Source organism: Quercus robur, chromosome 4 (genome assembly GCF_932294415.1).
Source record: "Quercus robur chromosome 4, dhQueRobu3.1, whole genome shotgun sequence".
In the NCBI taxonomy this organism is placed as follows: Eukaryota; Viridiplantae; Streptophyta; class Magnoliopsida; order Fagales; family Fagaceae; genus Quercus; species Quercus robur.
The window spans coordinates 48,850,572-48,865,842 of NC_065537.1; the positions used below are offsets into that span (position 1 = coordinate 48,850,572).

At 37.6% G+C, this 15,271-nt stretch overlaps 4 protein-coding genes across 4 annotated transcripts; all 4 read left to right on the forward strand.

Moving 5' to 3' along the window:
• The first annotated feature begins 65 nt into the window (after positions 1 to 65).
• On the forward strand, positions 66 to 8,788 carry LOC126722657 (uncharacterized). Its single transcript, XM_050425800.1, has 14 exons — positions 66 to 565; positions 3,340 to 3,451; positions 4,354 to 4,466; positions 4,542 to 4,664; positions 4,764 to 4,936; positions 5,099 to 5,174; positions 6,066 to 6,152; positions 6,763 to 6,843; positions 6,928 to 6,960; positions 7,237 to 7,290; positions 7,399 to 7,440; positions 8,164 to 8,242; positions 8,327 to 8,397; positions 8,497 to 8,788. Exons 1-14 carry the CDS (start codon positions 338 to 340, stop codon positions 8,593 to 8,595), a joined length of 1,371 nt encoding a protein of 456 aa, XP_050281757.1. The 5' UTR covers positions 66 to 337; the 3' UTR covers positions 8,596 to 8,788.
• Positions 8,789 to 9,844: 1,056 nt separating this feature from the next.
• On the forward strand, positions 9,845 to 10,465 carry LOC126722088 (uncharacterized). The gene has a single exon (XM_050425237.1). The coding sequence runs from the start codon at positions 9,845 to 9,847 to the stop codon at positions 10,463 to 10,465; it is 621 nt and encodes a 206-aa protein (XP_050281194.1).
• Positions 10,466 to 11,088: 623 nt separating this feature from the next.
• On the forward strand, positions 11,089 to 12,300 carry LOC126722089 (uncharacterized). Its single transcript, XM_050425239.1, has one exon. The coding sequence runs from the start codon at positions 11,089 to 11,091 to the stop codon at positions 12,298 to 12,300; it is 1,212 nt and encodes a 403-aa protein (XP_050281196.1).
• A 2,243-nt stretch (positions 12,301 to 14,543) lies between these two features.
• On the forward strand, positions 14,544 to 15,110 carry LOC126722090 (uncharacterized). The gene has a single exon (XM_050425240.1). The coding sequence runs from the start codon at positions 14,544 to 14,546 to the stop codon at positions 15,108 to 15,110; it is 567 nt and encodes a 188-aa protein (XP_050281197.1).
• Positions 15,111 to 15,271: the final 161 nt, after the last annotated feature.

Here is a 15,271-nt window from a genome sequence, read left to right on the forward strand (position 1 = left end):
GACACCCATTGATAAAAAATTATTTCTGTAGTTAATTTAGACAAGAACCCGTACAAGTTGTCGCGTCAGCAAAGTAGAGAGACAGCTTGGCTAAGCCAAGATCATAATCACCAAACATCCACAAGCAAACAAGGCAATGCCACAAGCAGAACCCAAACCAGCATGTGCATTCTCCTGCAGAGCCTCCGATCACCACAAGATCTCCCGTTTTTTCACCTTATAAATACTTCCCAACATTATTGCCACCACACCAACCAGTCAAATCTCAGTTTCACTCTCTCAATTCAAGTCCCACATCGAAATAACTTCTTCCTTATAATAAATTTTCAACTAGACCATGTTGTTCGACAAATTACTAGCAAAACGACAAGACAGTAGTAGCAGTAGTAGTAGTGGCGGCATGGAGGGAATGAAGCTGATGTTTCACTTGCTACTACCACTCTGTGTCCATTGGATCGCTGAAGAAATGACTGTTTCTGTTCTTGTTGATGTTATTACCAACGCTCTATGTCCTGGAGAGTCAACTTGTACTCAAGCTATTTATCTTAATGGCTTTAAACAGACGGTAGGTAACAAATTCTGTCTTCTTCTTTGTTTTTTATGTTTTTGAGTGGACGACTGGACTTTGTTGAATTTAGCTCCTGAAAAATATAGAGTAAATATGAGCCATTTTAGTTGGTAAAGTCTCTTACCAATTAAGAAGCACCGACACAGATACATGTACATATACGAGTATTGGTAGGATACGTTGATATAGACATGCAAAATGATTCCACATGTCGTACTCTGTATAAAAAATTCAATTATCCGTTTATGAATGGATTAGGTTGATCTAAAATAAAAATATCAATTTGTCAATTTCCACAACATATAGAAAGTAGAAGCTTCTTAAAGTAAATTAATTAATAATATAATAGTATTATATATCTTACAGCCAGTAGTAGTTGAGTCAAAAAATTTCTTCAGGGGCAGAATAAATTTACAAAATGGTAGAAAGAGAAAACAAATGTTGATGAGAGAGAGATTTTTTTTTTTTTAAATAAATATTTACAAGGGTAAGTAGCATTCATTAATTATAGGTTACGTAATTGAGATCTCTCCTCTCATCACCTGCACTCCCAAAATTATGAGGGGATGTAGGGTATGATAAGACTAGATGCTCTATTATTTGGAATAATAATAGAGCATCTAGTCTTTTGGCAAAATAATACTTTTATGATTTTGGATTTGGAAATATCTTTAATTTTGAGCAACGAAATTGCAAATTATGTATTGGCCGAGTGGATTTTGAGAGCAGTAACTAAATTGTTCCTTGTATGCAATGTTCACATCTTTTAATTAAAGGTGTGGGTCCCCGGTCATAGAGATGTCATATTCATGATATGATTTTTTTTTTTTTTGGTTTGTTATTGGCCTCTTGAATTTTAATGTATTTTAGAATATTCATCTTTTGTAAAAAAAAAAAAAAAAAAAAAAAAAAAAAAAAAAAAAAACTCAAAAGTGGGAGTAATTATTGTTGTTTGCTTCATCTTTAATTTAGTAGAGTCGTGACTCATGAAATACAAGACAGAAAGTTATAGTTGTGGTAGTACCTTAATAAATGTGACCAAGTTTTGTACCAAAATATAAAAAGAGAAGTAACCAGGGTCCCCCACCTTTATTTATTTATAATATATTAGCTAAAAGAAATTACAAAGTAATTAAGTGGAATTATTTTTGTCAATTTATTTTACTATTTAGTTTATTTTTGCTATTATTTATGAGTTTTACTACACGTTTTGGTACTATTTATGAACCTTACTGTACTATTTTAACTAACTTTTAGCTTTATTTATAATATTTTTAGAAAAAAATTTTCAATTTCAACAAAATAAATGGATTCCAAAAGGATCCTTAGTGCATTTGGCTCCAAATTAAAAAGCCAACTTATATTACTATTCATTTTTTTTCTATTATTTATAAATACGACGATACTATTTCAATTAACTTTTACCTTTATTTATAATACACTAAACAAAAAATTTTCAATTTCAATAAAATAAACAAATCCCAAATAGGAGCTAAATACATAGATCCCATGCAATTAAAGGCAGGAGGGTGAACAAAAGAGATAAAAACGCCATCTCTTTTAAGGCCCAGAGTTCAGCAATAATACCAGAGGCAAGTGATAAGCATTTTTGGGATCAAAGTCCCCAGAAGGAGAAGATTCCCAAATGATGGAATCATCAGTAGTAGAGACAGACCTGATGGGAATGGCCTTGACGAGTTGATAAGTTCTAGGAAGAGATAACAAAGGAGAGATGCAGCGGAGGTTCCAAAACCCCATTAGAGAGTACATCTTTAACCATGAGTTTTTCCTCATCAATGTCAGAAGACCTTCAATGAGGTTTTTCACAATACCAAGAGGACACAACTTGTCATACCATAATTTCAGCTGAAAGAGTTACTTCCAATTTGCCATCTGGTGCATTTAGAAAAGATAGTATTGCCCTTTTTTATTTTATTTTATTGCGGACCATCTATCAGAGCAAGGTTCAAGGGACTCTTTTTCATGGAAAAGTCTCCATCTCAGCTTGGCTAAAAGAACTAATATAAGAAGGAATGGCAGAAATGGTGGCTTGAGAAAGAACAACTCTGCCAGCAAAAGATAACAAGTTTGCTTTCCAGCCAGCCAACTTAGCATGAACTCTCTCAATAATAGAGCTATAGTCCTGGGAAGAGGAACCCACATGTTTCAGAGGGAAGCCAAGATATTTGCCTAACAGTTGGGGGTAGATTGGAAGCCAAGGACATCACAGAGAGAGGATCTGAGATTAACAGAGACATTAGGGGAGAAATACACTCTAGACTTGCTAGAGCTCACCTTCTAGCTTTCCTCTTTCCCTCTCAATCTGACATTAGTATGTGTCTTTATAATTTGGCTTTTGATATATAGACAAGCGGCAAACTTATCAAGACACTTGAGATGACCAACTTATGGTCCTTTAAAATGTTCTCGGCTCAACTTAACCTTATAGGACGCATGCTGTTATACCATCACTTTAAGAGTCATTTTTCCAAAAATAGATAATAAAGTCGTACTAGTAGTGGTTTCAAAAAAAAAAAACCTTAATAACTCAACAATTCTGAAATTTTGTGAAAAATATTTTGTATCTAACATTGTTCAAAAGATACTTGTCTTACCTTATGCTCCTCAATTTAATTTTAATCATATGATTGCATTGAGCGATTCAAAAAGCAATTTCTTGTTAACATGAGATGTAGAAAAAGATTGGGAAAAACAACCGGTGAAATTGTCTTTAAATTAAGTTGTGACATATATATTATAAATGCATGCAGTTGGTTGGAATTTTCAAGATGGTGGTGCTTCCACTTTTAGGTCAGCTTGCAGATGAACATGGGCGTAAACCACTGCTCCTTCTTACTATATCCACTTCCATTTTCCCATTTGGTATATTTCGTTTGAGCAACTTTCATGATTCTGTGAAGTTACATGTACAATGCTGCTATATATTTCCTTCTGAACTATGAGAATTATATATGGATATGAAACCCCTAATATGTGTGGCATTAATATTATGTGTTTGTCCCTCCTGTTTCGTTATTTTGTTTGTTTGTTTGTTTTTTTATTTTTTATTTATTTTTAATTCAATTATAATTCTTTTTAAAATTTAATGTGATTCAGTACTATTGAAGTTACAAATGCTTTTCCTCTAAAAAAAAAAAGAAGTCACAAATGCTATTGAAGACAGTGGATGGGAAACCATAGATCATGTGCATGTCAAAAGATTGATGATTAAAGCATTCAAACCAAGAAACCATTTCTAAGGCATGAATTTGGCTTCAAGCTAAACAAATCTGACAGATAGTCTGGCCAAGAACTTTTTTATTATTGAAGGGTAATGTGATCTTTTTTGTTTTTGGTGGATTATATATCTGACAAACACATGAAAAAATTTGAATTCCTGTTGATTCTAATTGAATGAATGGGTACTGACAACGTCATTCATCTGAAACTGATCTAGAGTAAGATAAGCACCCTACATGATGTATGAAAGATGAGAGACATAGAAGAGTTAAATGTAATTATAGTTCGACGAAAGAATAAATATAAAAGAAAAAAAAAAGGGAAATTTCAATTACCTATTCTCAAAAAAAAAAAAAAAAAAAAAAAAAAAAAAAAAAAAAAAAAAAAAAAAAAAAAAAAAAAAAAAAAACTATACATGATTACCTTTCAAAATTGTGAATGACATTAATGCTTTCTCTGTACGATGCTATTAGCAGTACATTAATGATATTGTCAAGATCATCAAGTGAATTTACAAATTTTATTTTTCTGTATTCTTTTTTCAGCTATACTTGCCTGGAATCAGTCTACAGGATTTGTATGTGCTTACTATGTGCTTCGTATAATATCTTTTATTCTAAGTCAAGGGAGTATTTTCTGCATTGCTATTGCTTATACGGTAAGAGTTATTCCTCAGTGATTGATAATCATAAATAGGGAATATTGAGGGGTCTCATTTTCCCATCTTTTGCAGGCGGATGTTGTTGAAGAGAATAAGAGGGCAGCAGCTTTTAGTTGGATAACAGGCCTTTGTGCTGCTTCGCATGTCTTGGGAAATCTTCTGGCACTTTTTCTCCCAGAAAAGTACATTTTTCCTGTATGTTGCTGCTTTAAATTCAGCATTAGCCACACAGCCTTAATTCTGTCAAATTTTCCTCTTGTCAATTCATTTTACCATTTCAGCCTTTTGTTTCAGGTTTCAATAGCTCTCTTGATCTTTTGTCCAGTTTATATGCAACTCTTTCTGGTTGAGACGGTTAAGCTGGCTCCAAAGAGGGACCAAGATTCAGCTTGCTTGACTACGCCAATCAAAATTATCCAGAAACGATACAAATCAATGAAAGATGCTGCTACAATAGTTATGAGCAGGTAATTTTGTCTATGATCGAGACAGCTTAAAATATTCTCATCTTGCATTACGTAAATACCATATCTAAAATCTCTTAGGCAGTCTTTTCAACCAAACCTTTTTAGCTGCAAAACATTATAAATTTTCCGTCTGGCTAGAAGCGCTTCGTTTTTCTTTTGCAGTCCTACATTAAGGGGCATATCTCTGGTTTCTTTCTTCTTTGAGTTGGGAAAGTCTGGCATCAACTTTGTCTTAATGGTATGTTTCCTATTAGTTTGTCATTTTAACAAGCAAATAGATGGTTGCATGCTGCAATTTCCTCTTAGTACCATCATACAACATCAGATATTTCAAAACTATATATAATTTTTTTTTTTTTTTTTTGACGAATGACATATTCATTCAGCCATTCCAGTGTAGTTTCGGTCAGAATCTTTAAAGCAATTATTTTGAAAAAAAAAACTTGTATGCAACAAAAAGCTTTTGTGAGGCTTATTGTTGCCACCAATCTAAATTTGGCCAAAACCCGATTGTCATTATAAATCAGTAATTGGCACCTTGTGTGATTTGGGGTTGAAAAATCAAAGAAAAGGGAGAAAGGGAAAATGCCCTGTAAATGTAACTTGTAGGAGTAGGATTTTTTTGCAATGTGCTGACTCCAAAAATAGATAAAAATCATTTTGATTATAATATAGAGCTAAAGATGTCCAGTTTTAAAGGAAATATATCATAGAACTTATAGAAATAGAATGTGGAAGGACTAGGAGAAAGAGAAATTGGTAGAGACTTAAGACATGAAGCAGGAGACACTAGAGAGCTTTATTCAGGGGAGTTTGAATCAGAGGAGTCGTGACTTGGTTGCTTAACAGTTGTCACAAGCATATGTCCTGAACCCACCAGAGTAATGTGAGAACTTTTGCGCTGAAACCCGTGCAGAAAAAGAAAAGGTTTTATGCTTCAGCCTTGCTAGGGACTACAAAGCCAATGGCTTTCTTATTAATCAATAGATTAGGATAAGATAGTGCTAGATTTATCTGCTCATAAGATAATTGCAATTTAACCAATCCATGATGTTGAGTAATGATAGTTCATGAAACAATGTTTTCTTTTTGATTCAATGACTTGATGGTTATGCTACTACCTGTGCAGTACTATCTGAAGGCAGTTTTTGGTTTTGACAAAAATGAGTTCTCAGAAATTCTGATGCTCGTGGGATTTGGTTCAATTATTTCACAGGTGAAGTGTATTATAGAGCAAAAGTTTCCTTTTATTTACTTAAGAGATTGATATTCCCTTATACTGAAGATGTGAATTATTCTTTAGCCATCAGTCAAGGTAGCATATCAATATCAGCTAGCATGTTATTTTGTTATTTGCTAGGCATATGCCACAGTTTTTCTCTAAATCCTCTGCTTGGTTGCTTTAAAGTTATCAAAATAAGAATTCTTCCAGTTGGTGTTGTAATGGTTGTTAATTTGTCTTCTAGATAGAAAACAATGCTAAGGCATCGTGGTTATAAAAATGAAACAATTCTTAGGGTTGTTTTGCGGTTTTATTGTTTCCCCTCTTAATGAGCACAATATTTTTCATATTTGAAAATTTTTATAATTAAGAAGTTTATTTAATGAGTTCTGGAATTGAGAGTACTGTGCCTTTTAATACTTGATTCCTAATAGCTTATAATAAGATAAGAGCACTGTCATACTACTGGCATACATGAATTCTCTCTTGTCCAAAATAATCCGTATGATGTTCATGTTAAGGATGTTGTTTTCCTTTATGAAAAATTTAAAATCCTTAAGAAATTCTCTTCCTATAATATGTTCGGTTTGTGGTTTGCTTCCAGATGTTGGTGCTTCCACTAATAAATCCATTGGTTGGAGAGAAGGTGATATTGTGCATAGGAATACTTGCATCAATAGCTTATGTAAGTCGCTTGTTTTTTACTTTTAATACCCCCAGCACAAATTACAAAAGAAAAGAAAAACTAATGGTTCTTTTTGCTGTGCAGGCATTATTCAATGGCCTTGCATGGGCGCCATGGGTATGTACACACTTGATGAATGTTTTATTTAACTCTATTCTAAAGGAAAATTTTCTGACACAGAAACACTTGAGCAGAATCTTTTATTTATTTGATTTTTCTTTAGGCTATTTTGAATTTTATAGTTTCTATTCCTCCTTTAGGAGTTATAAAATCAATCATGTGCTAATCAAGACTTTGTGAAAGTAAAAACTAAAATTTTCCTAGTTCTTTTTATTTTTTTCAACTGTGGATACATTTCTCAGTCAGTAACAATGTAACATTGCCACAATGCAGGTACCATTCATGGCTGCCACATTTAAAGTGGTAGTTGTCCTTGTAAGACCTGCTGTAAGTATTGGAATCATCAATTCTTTCATAAAATAATATTCAATGTGGTTATTCAGTTCACCTTTAATTCTAATGGTCTTTCAATTTTTCCCGTCAAATTACATGCAGACTTATGCCATTATTTCAAGAGCATCGAGCTCAAACGATCAGGTTTGAAAAATACCTATGATCCCATTACCTACAGTTCTGCATTCCATAGTTCTTGATATTCTTTCTAGAAAATTATGATTTCCACGTAAAAAAAAAAAAAAAAAAAAAAAAAAAAAAAAAAAAAAAAAAAAAAAAAAAATCTTCTGCTCTTACTACCAATATAAAGAAAGACCTAGTTTCTATATTCTCGGTATTGTCATATGTAGAGTGAGGCTGCTAAATTAGATAACGTTGTTTGAGGAAAGCTAATGCTATCATCTCATATGTCACACTACTCATCTAGACCTGGATGTTTTCTACTTCTTTAGATTGAACTTTGAACTCAGTTGGGAAAAATCAGGTAGATTCATCATCATGTGTTTAGTACAAATCAGATCAGCATGACATAGTAGTGAGTTTTGAGTTTAAAGTGGCGGCTTTCTTGGCAAATTGGTCCAATTATTTTTCTCTTTCGATTGTTTATCTATGGATATCAAATGAAATTGCTGCATTCACTTGACTGATAGAGAATTTCAGGAGTACGCTAAACGAAAAAAAAAAAAAAAAAAAAAAAAAAAAAAAAAAAAAAAAAAAAAAAAAAAAAAAAAAAAAAGAAAGTAGATATGGGGTTCTCCCTTATCAAAACAACTTGCTCTGTGTTGAGTTACTTCTTGAGCTAAATAAATTACAAAGAACTTGAATTGTGGTCACTCCATTGACATGCATGCTCAATTGTTTGTGCAGGGAAAAGCACAAGGATTTGTGGCTGGTGTGGAATCATTATCAAGTTTGTTATCACCACTTGTAATGAGTCCATTGACTTGTGAGTGGACTAACTCATCTTTTATTTAGTTGAGTGTTAGAATCAATTCATATGTATTGCTAACAAGTTAAATTGTTGTTTCAGCATGGTTCTTATCTAGTAGTGCTCCTTTCAACTGCAAAGGTTTCAGTATTATATGCGCATCTATATGCATGGTAAGCACATACCCCCCCTTCTCTCTCTCTCTCTCTCTCTCTCTCTCTCTCTCTCTCTCTCTCTCTCTCTTAACTAACTCTGAATCTTAATCTCCTCAGATGATTTCTTTATGTTTTGCTTTCCTGCTTGAACCTGGGGCACCTTCAAGCAATAATTCAGAGGATGACATTGAATCACCATTGCTAAGTGAGAGTTGACTGTTTGTCTCGAGCTGATATAAATATTTGGGGTCCCTTGCATATAGTAATGTTGTAATTGTATTAGAGCAAACAAGCTTCCAATGTGTTTGTCTTTCAGAAACTTCTCTTAAACTTTATACACCCTTGAGCTGCTGAGGATGACATTGAAGCTTTACCTCCAAGTGATATAGTTCGTTGTTGTTTTTCCCAAGTGTTTTGTAATAGCTTTTATAGGTGGTGATGTTATATTTGGCATCCCTAAAAACACATTCCTAGATACAAATATTTATGAATTAAATTCTAGATTTTAAAAAGTTTCAATTAAAAACTTAAATTTTAAAATTTATACAAATTTGTCCATTCAGAAACTGTCATGTAAATATCAAGTGGAATGTTAGTACAATCTAGTTCACAAAATAATAGCACTTCTATTAAATTGTATCGTCTATTAGAATTTTAATGTCGTTCTAAAGTATTTTTATGAGAATACAATATGCAATTCACATGAAATTATCAAAGGATTTTGATGTCAAGTAAGTTTTAATTACAGTTTTTGTGAATTTGTTACTTTTAATTAGCAGTAACTTGTTAGAGATTAATTGATATGAAAAGATTTAGAAAAATCATATTGATTCAAAACTAACTCCAAATTATAAGGGAAAAATATATAGTTTAGAGTTTAAATTGTTGCAAGAAAATGTTTGTATGATCTTAAATACTCCCAAGATCAAGACTTATCACTTACGTATGAAGAAATTTTCCAAAAATCTTGTAGTTGTATTTCAATTGACGTCTTCAAGTGTTTTTTTCTCTCTAGGTTCTCCCAGGAGTCCCAGAGGTGAAACTTTTTCGCTTCTATATGAACAGTTCTCTCATCAACACAGTAGAAACGTTTGGTTTACATTCCATGGTAAGAAAGTCATGGGTGATATCTTGAATAGATATGCGAGTTTATAGCTATCGGGAGGGAGCAGAGGTTATTATAGATGCTCCAATGACAGAAAGTAACAGAGTGTTGGCCGGGAAGTTCTTCACGAAATGGCATGTGAACCTGGAGTCGGTGGCGTGAGTTCTAAAGATCAATCTGGAAACAAACCAAAGCTTCGAGGTTAGTGACTTAGGAGATAATAAGGCTCTCTTTCTTTTCCAAAATGAGGATGATGCAGATAAAGTCTGACTTCAAGGTCTTTGGTCCTTTGATAAATACCTCCTTGCTCTGCACAAGCTGAAAACAAGAGAGGCAGTTAGCAAGATCAAGTTTGACAGGATGGCACTATGGATCCAAATCCACGGCATCCCAACCACATTCCAAACCAAGGAGGTGGGGTACAACATAGGGTCCACCATTGGGGCGGTGGAAAGTGTAGACACAAATGAAACAGGCTTCTGCCTTGGAAGTTTCATGCGCATAAGGGTAATGATAGACATTTCAAATCCGCTGTGTAGAGGCCGGAAGGTTCGATTGGGAGAATCAAGTCAGTTTTGGGTTGATTTCAAGTATGAGCGAATGCCAATATTTTTCTACCTTTGTGGTATGGTGACCCACAATGAAAATGATTGCTTGGTGGGGCTTCGACGTACTGAACGGATGAATGCAGAGGACAAGCCATATGGGCCATGGCTGAGAGCAACGCAAGAAAGACTTCAAAAACCTCAACTGGTCTTGGCACCATCTCGAGACAGCGATAAGGAGGTACAAAAGAACCCAGACCTCCATATTCAGGCTGTCACGGGATCAGACCGGCATTCGCAAAGTCCTATGAAGGGAACCGATCCCCAAACGATGGCGGTAAAGGACAATGAAAAAGGTAAAGCTAACGTGGGGGTTGTGGTCGCAACTACCGAGGTGAAAATCTCGCAAATCCCTCATGAGCAGCGAGGTAGTTAGTTCGAGGAGCAACTAAAGGAGATTGACGCAGCGATTTTTGGGGATATGCCTGACACAACAAATCACCATAAAGCAGTGCAAAGCACGGGTATGACCGAGGTGATTCAAACAAATGTTCAGGCAACCCATACGCAGATGAAGGTGGAAGATGATGCTAGGCATGATGGGCCCCAGGAAATGTCAAAAAGCAATATGATGTCAACACCTGGGTCACAGCCACATAATGGGCCAGCCAATAAAGCCCAGGTAAACTTTACAACTCTCCCTCCTTTTATTATGGGCCCAACCTCACTGGCTAGCCCTACAAAGCCTAAACTGAAAAAGTCTAGCCAAATAAACTTAAGGAAAGGCCGAGTAGGACCAGCCATGCAAAGAAAAGAAAATGTTTTACGTAGAGGGATAGTGAGGGTGAAAAGTGATGACTTGGGGACGGGTACCATGATGGAGGTAGAACAAAATGTAAAGAGTGGTAAGCGTAGAACTCGCTCTCCCTTGAAAGATATTTCAGGTTTGGTGGAGAATGTGAAGAGGAAAAAGGTAGAAGGGGATGTCATGGGAACCCCCTCACAGTTAAAGCACTACACAAAGTAGTGAAGGAGGAAGATCCCACTTTAGTCTTCTTAATGGAGACTAAGTATGATGTTACTGAGATGAAATGGGTACAAAGGAAGTTGGACAGAAAACAGGGGCTTGTGGTGCCTTGTATTCATCAAGGGGGTGGGCTTGCTCTCCTATGGAGGTGTTCTACAACTGTGGAGGTGCAAACTTACTCTCCCAACCATATAGATGTTATCATTTCGGAGAATCAGGGTGCAAGGAAATGGAGGTTTACCGGTTTTTATGAGCACCCCAAAACTAGTAGGTGCAATGAATCTTGGACTTTGCTTTCAAGACTCAGTAGTCGCAGTGACTTACCTTGGGTGTGTATGGGGGATTATAATGAACTCATGTTCGCAAGTGAAAAGGAGGGTGGTAATACTAGACCTGAGGGTCAGATGAAACAATTCGAAGATGCAATAAATAGATGCAACCTCAGGGACTTGGGGTACAAGGGCTCGGCTTTCACTTGGCGGCGGAGGTTAGGCAACCACGGGTGGATACAAGAAAGACTAGACCATGCACTGGTCTTCACCAATTGGGTTAGGATGTTCCCACGTTCCAAATTACTTCATATTGCTTCCTCTACATCTGACCATAGTATTCTACTCCTAAAGGCAGCCAACCCCCTTCGACAGAAATCCAGGAGATCAAAACTATTTCGGTTCAAAGCCATGTGGTTCAAAGATGAGGCGTGTAGTGAGGTGGTTCAAGAAGTGAGGGCAAGAGGTGAAAACAGGGGCTCTCAATGGCCAATTGCTAGCTGCCTGGAAGAATGCCAATCCGCTCTAATGTCGTGGAACAAAAATATTTTTGGCCACGTAGGTAGAAGAGTCACTGCTCTGCAACAGAAGCTCCAAATTCTGGAGAATTTGAACATGGGAGGTGCGGCTTTGAATGACATTCATGAGGTTAGATTAGAGTTAAACAAAGCTCTTGCCATTGAGGAAGATATGTGGCTTCAGAGGTCAAGGAATAGTTGGTTGAAAGCAGGGGACAAGAATACGACTTTTTTCCACACCAAAGCATCCAACCGCATGCAGCGTAACACTATAGCTAGGGTGCTGGACTCCAATAATGTGTGGATAGAAGATGAGGAGCAGATTGGTCATGAATTTGTACAGTATTTTGCTGGCCTCTTTACCTCCTCCAACCCTCGGATTGAGGGGGAGCTTATTGATGCAATTCAGCCAAAGGTATTGGATAGGATGAATGCCTCACTGATCAGGGAATTCTAGACAATGGAAGTTGAGAAAGCCTTAAAGCAGATACACCCCACGACGGCCCCGGACCTGGATGGTATGCCCCCTTTATTTTATCAACACTTCTGGCCTACTGTTAGAGAGACTGTTATATGTAATACCTTAAACTTTCTTAACCATGGCATGGCCCCGCCCAAGTTCCATAAGACACATATTGTGCTTATCCCAAAAACGAAAGTTCCGGTAAGGGTCACGGATTACCGACCAATAAGCTTGTGCAACGTGGCTTATAAATTTGCTTCAAAAGTGATGGCAAATAGAATGAAGGTAGTGCTGCAGGAAGTTGTATGTGAAAACCAAAGTGCGTTTGTGACAGAGAGGTTAATCACTGATAATATTTTAGTGGCACATGAAGTGATGAATCATATTGGCAAACGAAGAAAAGCCAAAAGTGGGGAAATGGCGTTGAAATTAGACATGAGTAAAGCCTACGACCGGGTAGAATGGGAGTGCTTAAAGCAAATAATGTTAAAACTAGGCTTTCATGGGCATTGGGTGCAAATAGTCATGAGGTGGATGTCGTCAGTCTCTTATGCAGTGAAAATTAATGGCAAGCCTTGCAGAGAAATACGTCCGTCGCGTGGACTTCGACAAGGCGACCCACTCTCTCCATATCTCTTTATCATCTGTGCAGAAGGTCTATCTGCTCTAATCCACAGTTCAGTTCAACGGCAGAGGCTAAGAGGAGTGGCTGCTTTGGGTGGGGGACCTAGCATGTCTCACCTCTTCTTCGCAGATGATAGTCTCATTTTTGGGAGGGCCTCGTTGGAGGAATGTGCTGAAATATAGAGGATGCTTCAGGTCTACGAACAGTCATCAGGACAAAAGTTAAATTAGTCGAAAACCTCCTTATTTTTCAGTCCTAACACAGCTGATGAGTTAAAGGAGTCAATCAAGGCAATGTTCGGTGCAATTGAGATTCGGCCTCATGAATCCTACCTCGGGTTGCCATCCTTGGTGGGCCGGTCAAAGAGCAATACTTTTACCAATTTAAAACAAAGGGTCGCAAACAAAGTGTCGGGTTGGAAGGAAAAACTCTTGACAACTGCTGGTAAGGAAATTCTGATCAAAGCGATTGCACAAGCAGTACCATCTTACTCCATGTCATGTTTTCTCTTGCCGAAGAAATTATGTGATGAACTCACTTCCTTGGTTCGGCAGTTATGGTGGGGTCAGGTTAAAGATGAGAAAAAGCTAGCTGGGATAAGCTGTGCATGCCACAGGAAATGGGCGGCATGGGGTTCAGGGACTTGAGGATGTTCAATTTGGCGCTTTTGGCAAAGCAAGGATGGAGGTTACAAACCAACTCTACTTCCTTGTTTGCCCGAGTGTTTAAGGCGAAGTATTTTTCCCACTGTTTCTTCTTGGAGGCAGATTTAGGCCGCCACCCCTCCTATGCTTGGCGAAGCATTATGGCGGCCCAAGGGGTGGTGAAAAGGGGAACGAGGTGGCAAATAGGCTCGGGGGAGAGTGTACGGGTGTGGTGTGACAAATGGATTCCTAAGCCGTCTTCCTACAGTGTGGTCACATGTGAAGATGCTTGCCCAAATGTTGCTCTAGTTTGCGACCTCATAAACAGAGCATCCATGGAGTGGAAAGCTGAGCAGATCCGAGGCTGTTTCACAAAGGAGGATGTAGATGCTATTTTAAGCATCCCTCTAAGTTTGCATCGGCCCAAGTACAAATTGATATGGGCAGAATCACCAAGTGGAAAATTTACGGCGAAAAGCGCATATAGGCTAGCATATGAGGTGAACAGGGGTGGCGGCAAAGCAGATTGCTCGAACCCCTCGGCGAGGAAGAACGTATGGAAGGGGCTGTGGAGAATGAACCTTCCTCAAAAAGTCAAGCATTTTGCTTGGAAGGCAACTAAAAACATACTGGCTTCCAAAGAGGTGCTACAGTAGAGGCACATTGAAGTGGAAGGTGGCTGTGCTCTATGCGGGAACCTGATGAAAAACGTTCTCCATATTCTCTGGTTTTGTGCTCATGCCAAGGATGTGTGGAACACGAGTAAGCTCTCTCTTCCTTTTGATATTGAACCCAACTAGTGTTTTTTGGATATTATGGAAAAGCTTCTACAAGATGAGGAAGTGCATCCCGGCCTGGCTGAACGGTTTATCTCAGTGTGCTAGGGTATCTGGAAAGAGAGAAATGTCATCCGTACCGATGGAAAGGGTAAACCTGGTAGGGTCAATTTGAAAACCTCCCTTGGCTTAATGGACGAGTTCCAGATGGCCAATGAGGGTCCATGGAAGCCAGCTGTAGTGAACCCCGAACTAGTTCACTGGGCGCCTCCACCACTGGGACAGTACAAGGTAAACTCTGATGGGGCTGTGTTTGCGAACCAGAGGAAGGTGGGGTTGGGCGTGATGATCCGTGATAGCAATGGGAATGTGATTGTTGCTCTAAGCAGCCCCATGGTGGCTCACTTTGGCGCCCTTGAGACGGAAGCCAAAGCAATGGAGGTTGGCATGCGCTTCGCACTTGACTTAGACATCCGAGATGTGGTGGTTGAGTGTGATGCGCTGGCTGTCTTCAATGCTGTCCAAGGTTTAGCAACACCAAGCTCTTCGATCCTGTTCATCGTGGATAGCATCCTCCAGCAATCACGTTGGTTCAGGTCATGTTGTTTCTCCCATACAAAAAGGCAGGGAAATGTCCCTGCCCACATGTTAGCACAATATTCTAAGTCACTAGTTAGTTATGTTGCTTGGGTAGAATCCTGCCCGAGCCATATTGAGCGGGCCTGTGCTCAGGATATTGATGTAGCAACTATTTCTTAACACTTGAATACAAGTTCAGTATTTCTTATAAAAAAAAAAAAAAAAAAAAAAAAAAAAGACATCAAAAGTTTAAAGCATCTCTCTACCAACTATCAAAATTATTAACCAAAAAAAAAAAAATGATGTAAGTAGAAATTTGGGTTATAATGTCATGGAATGGC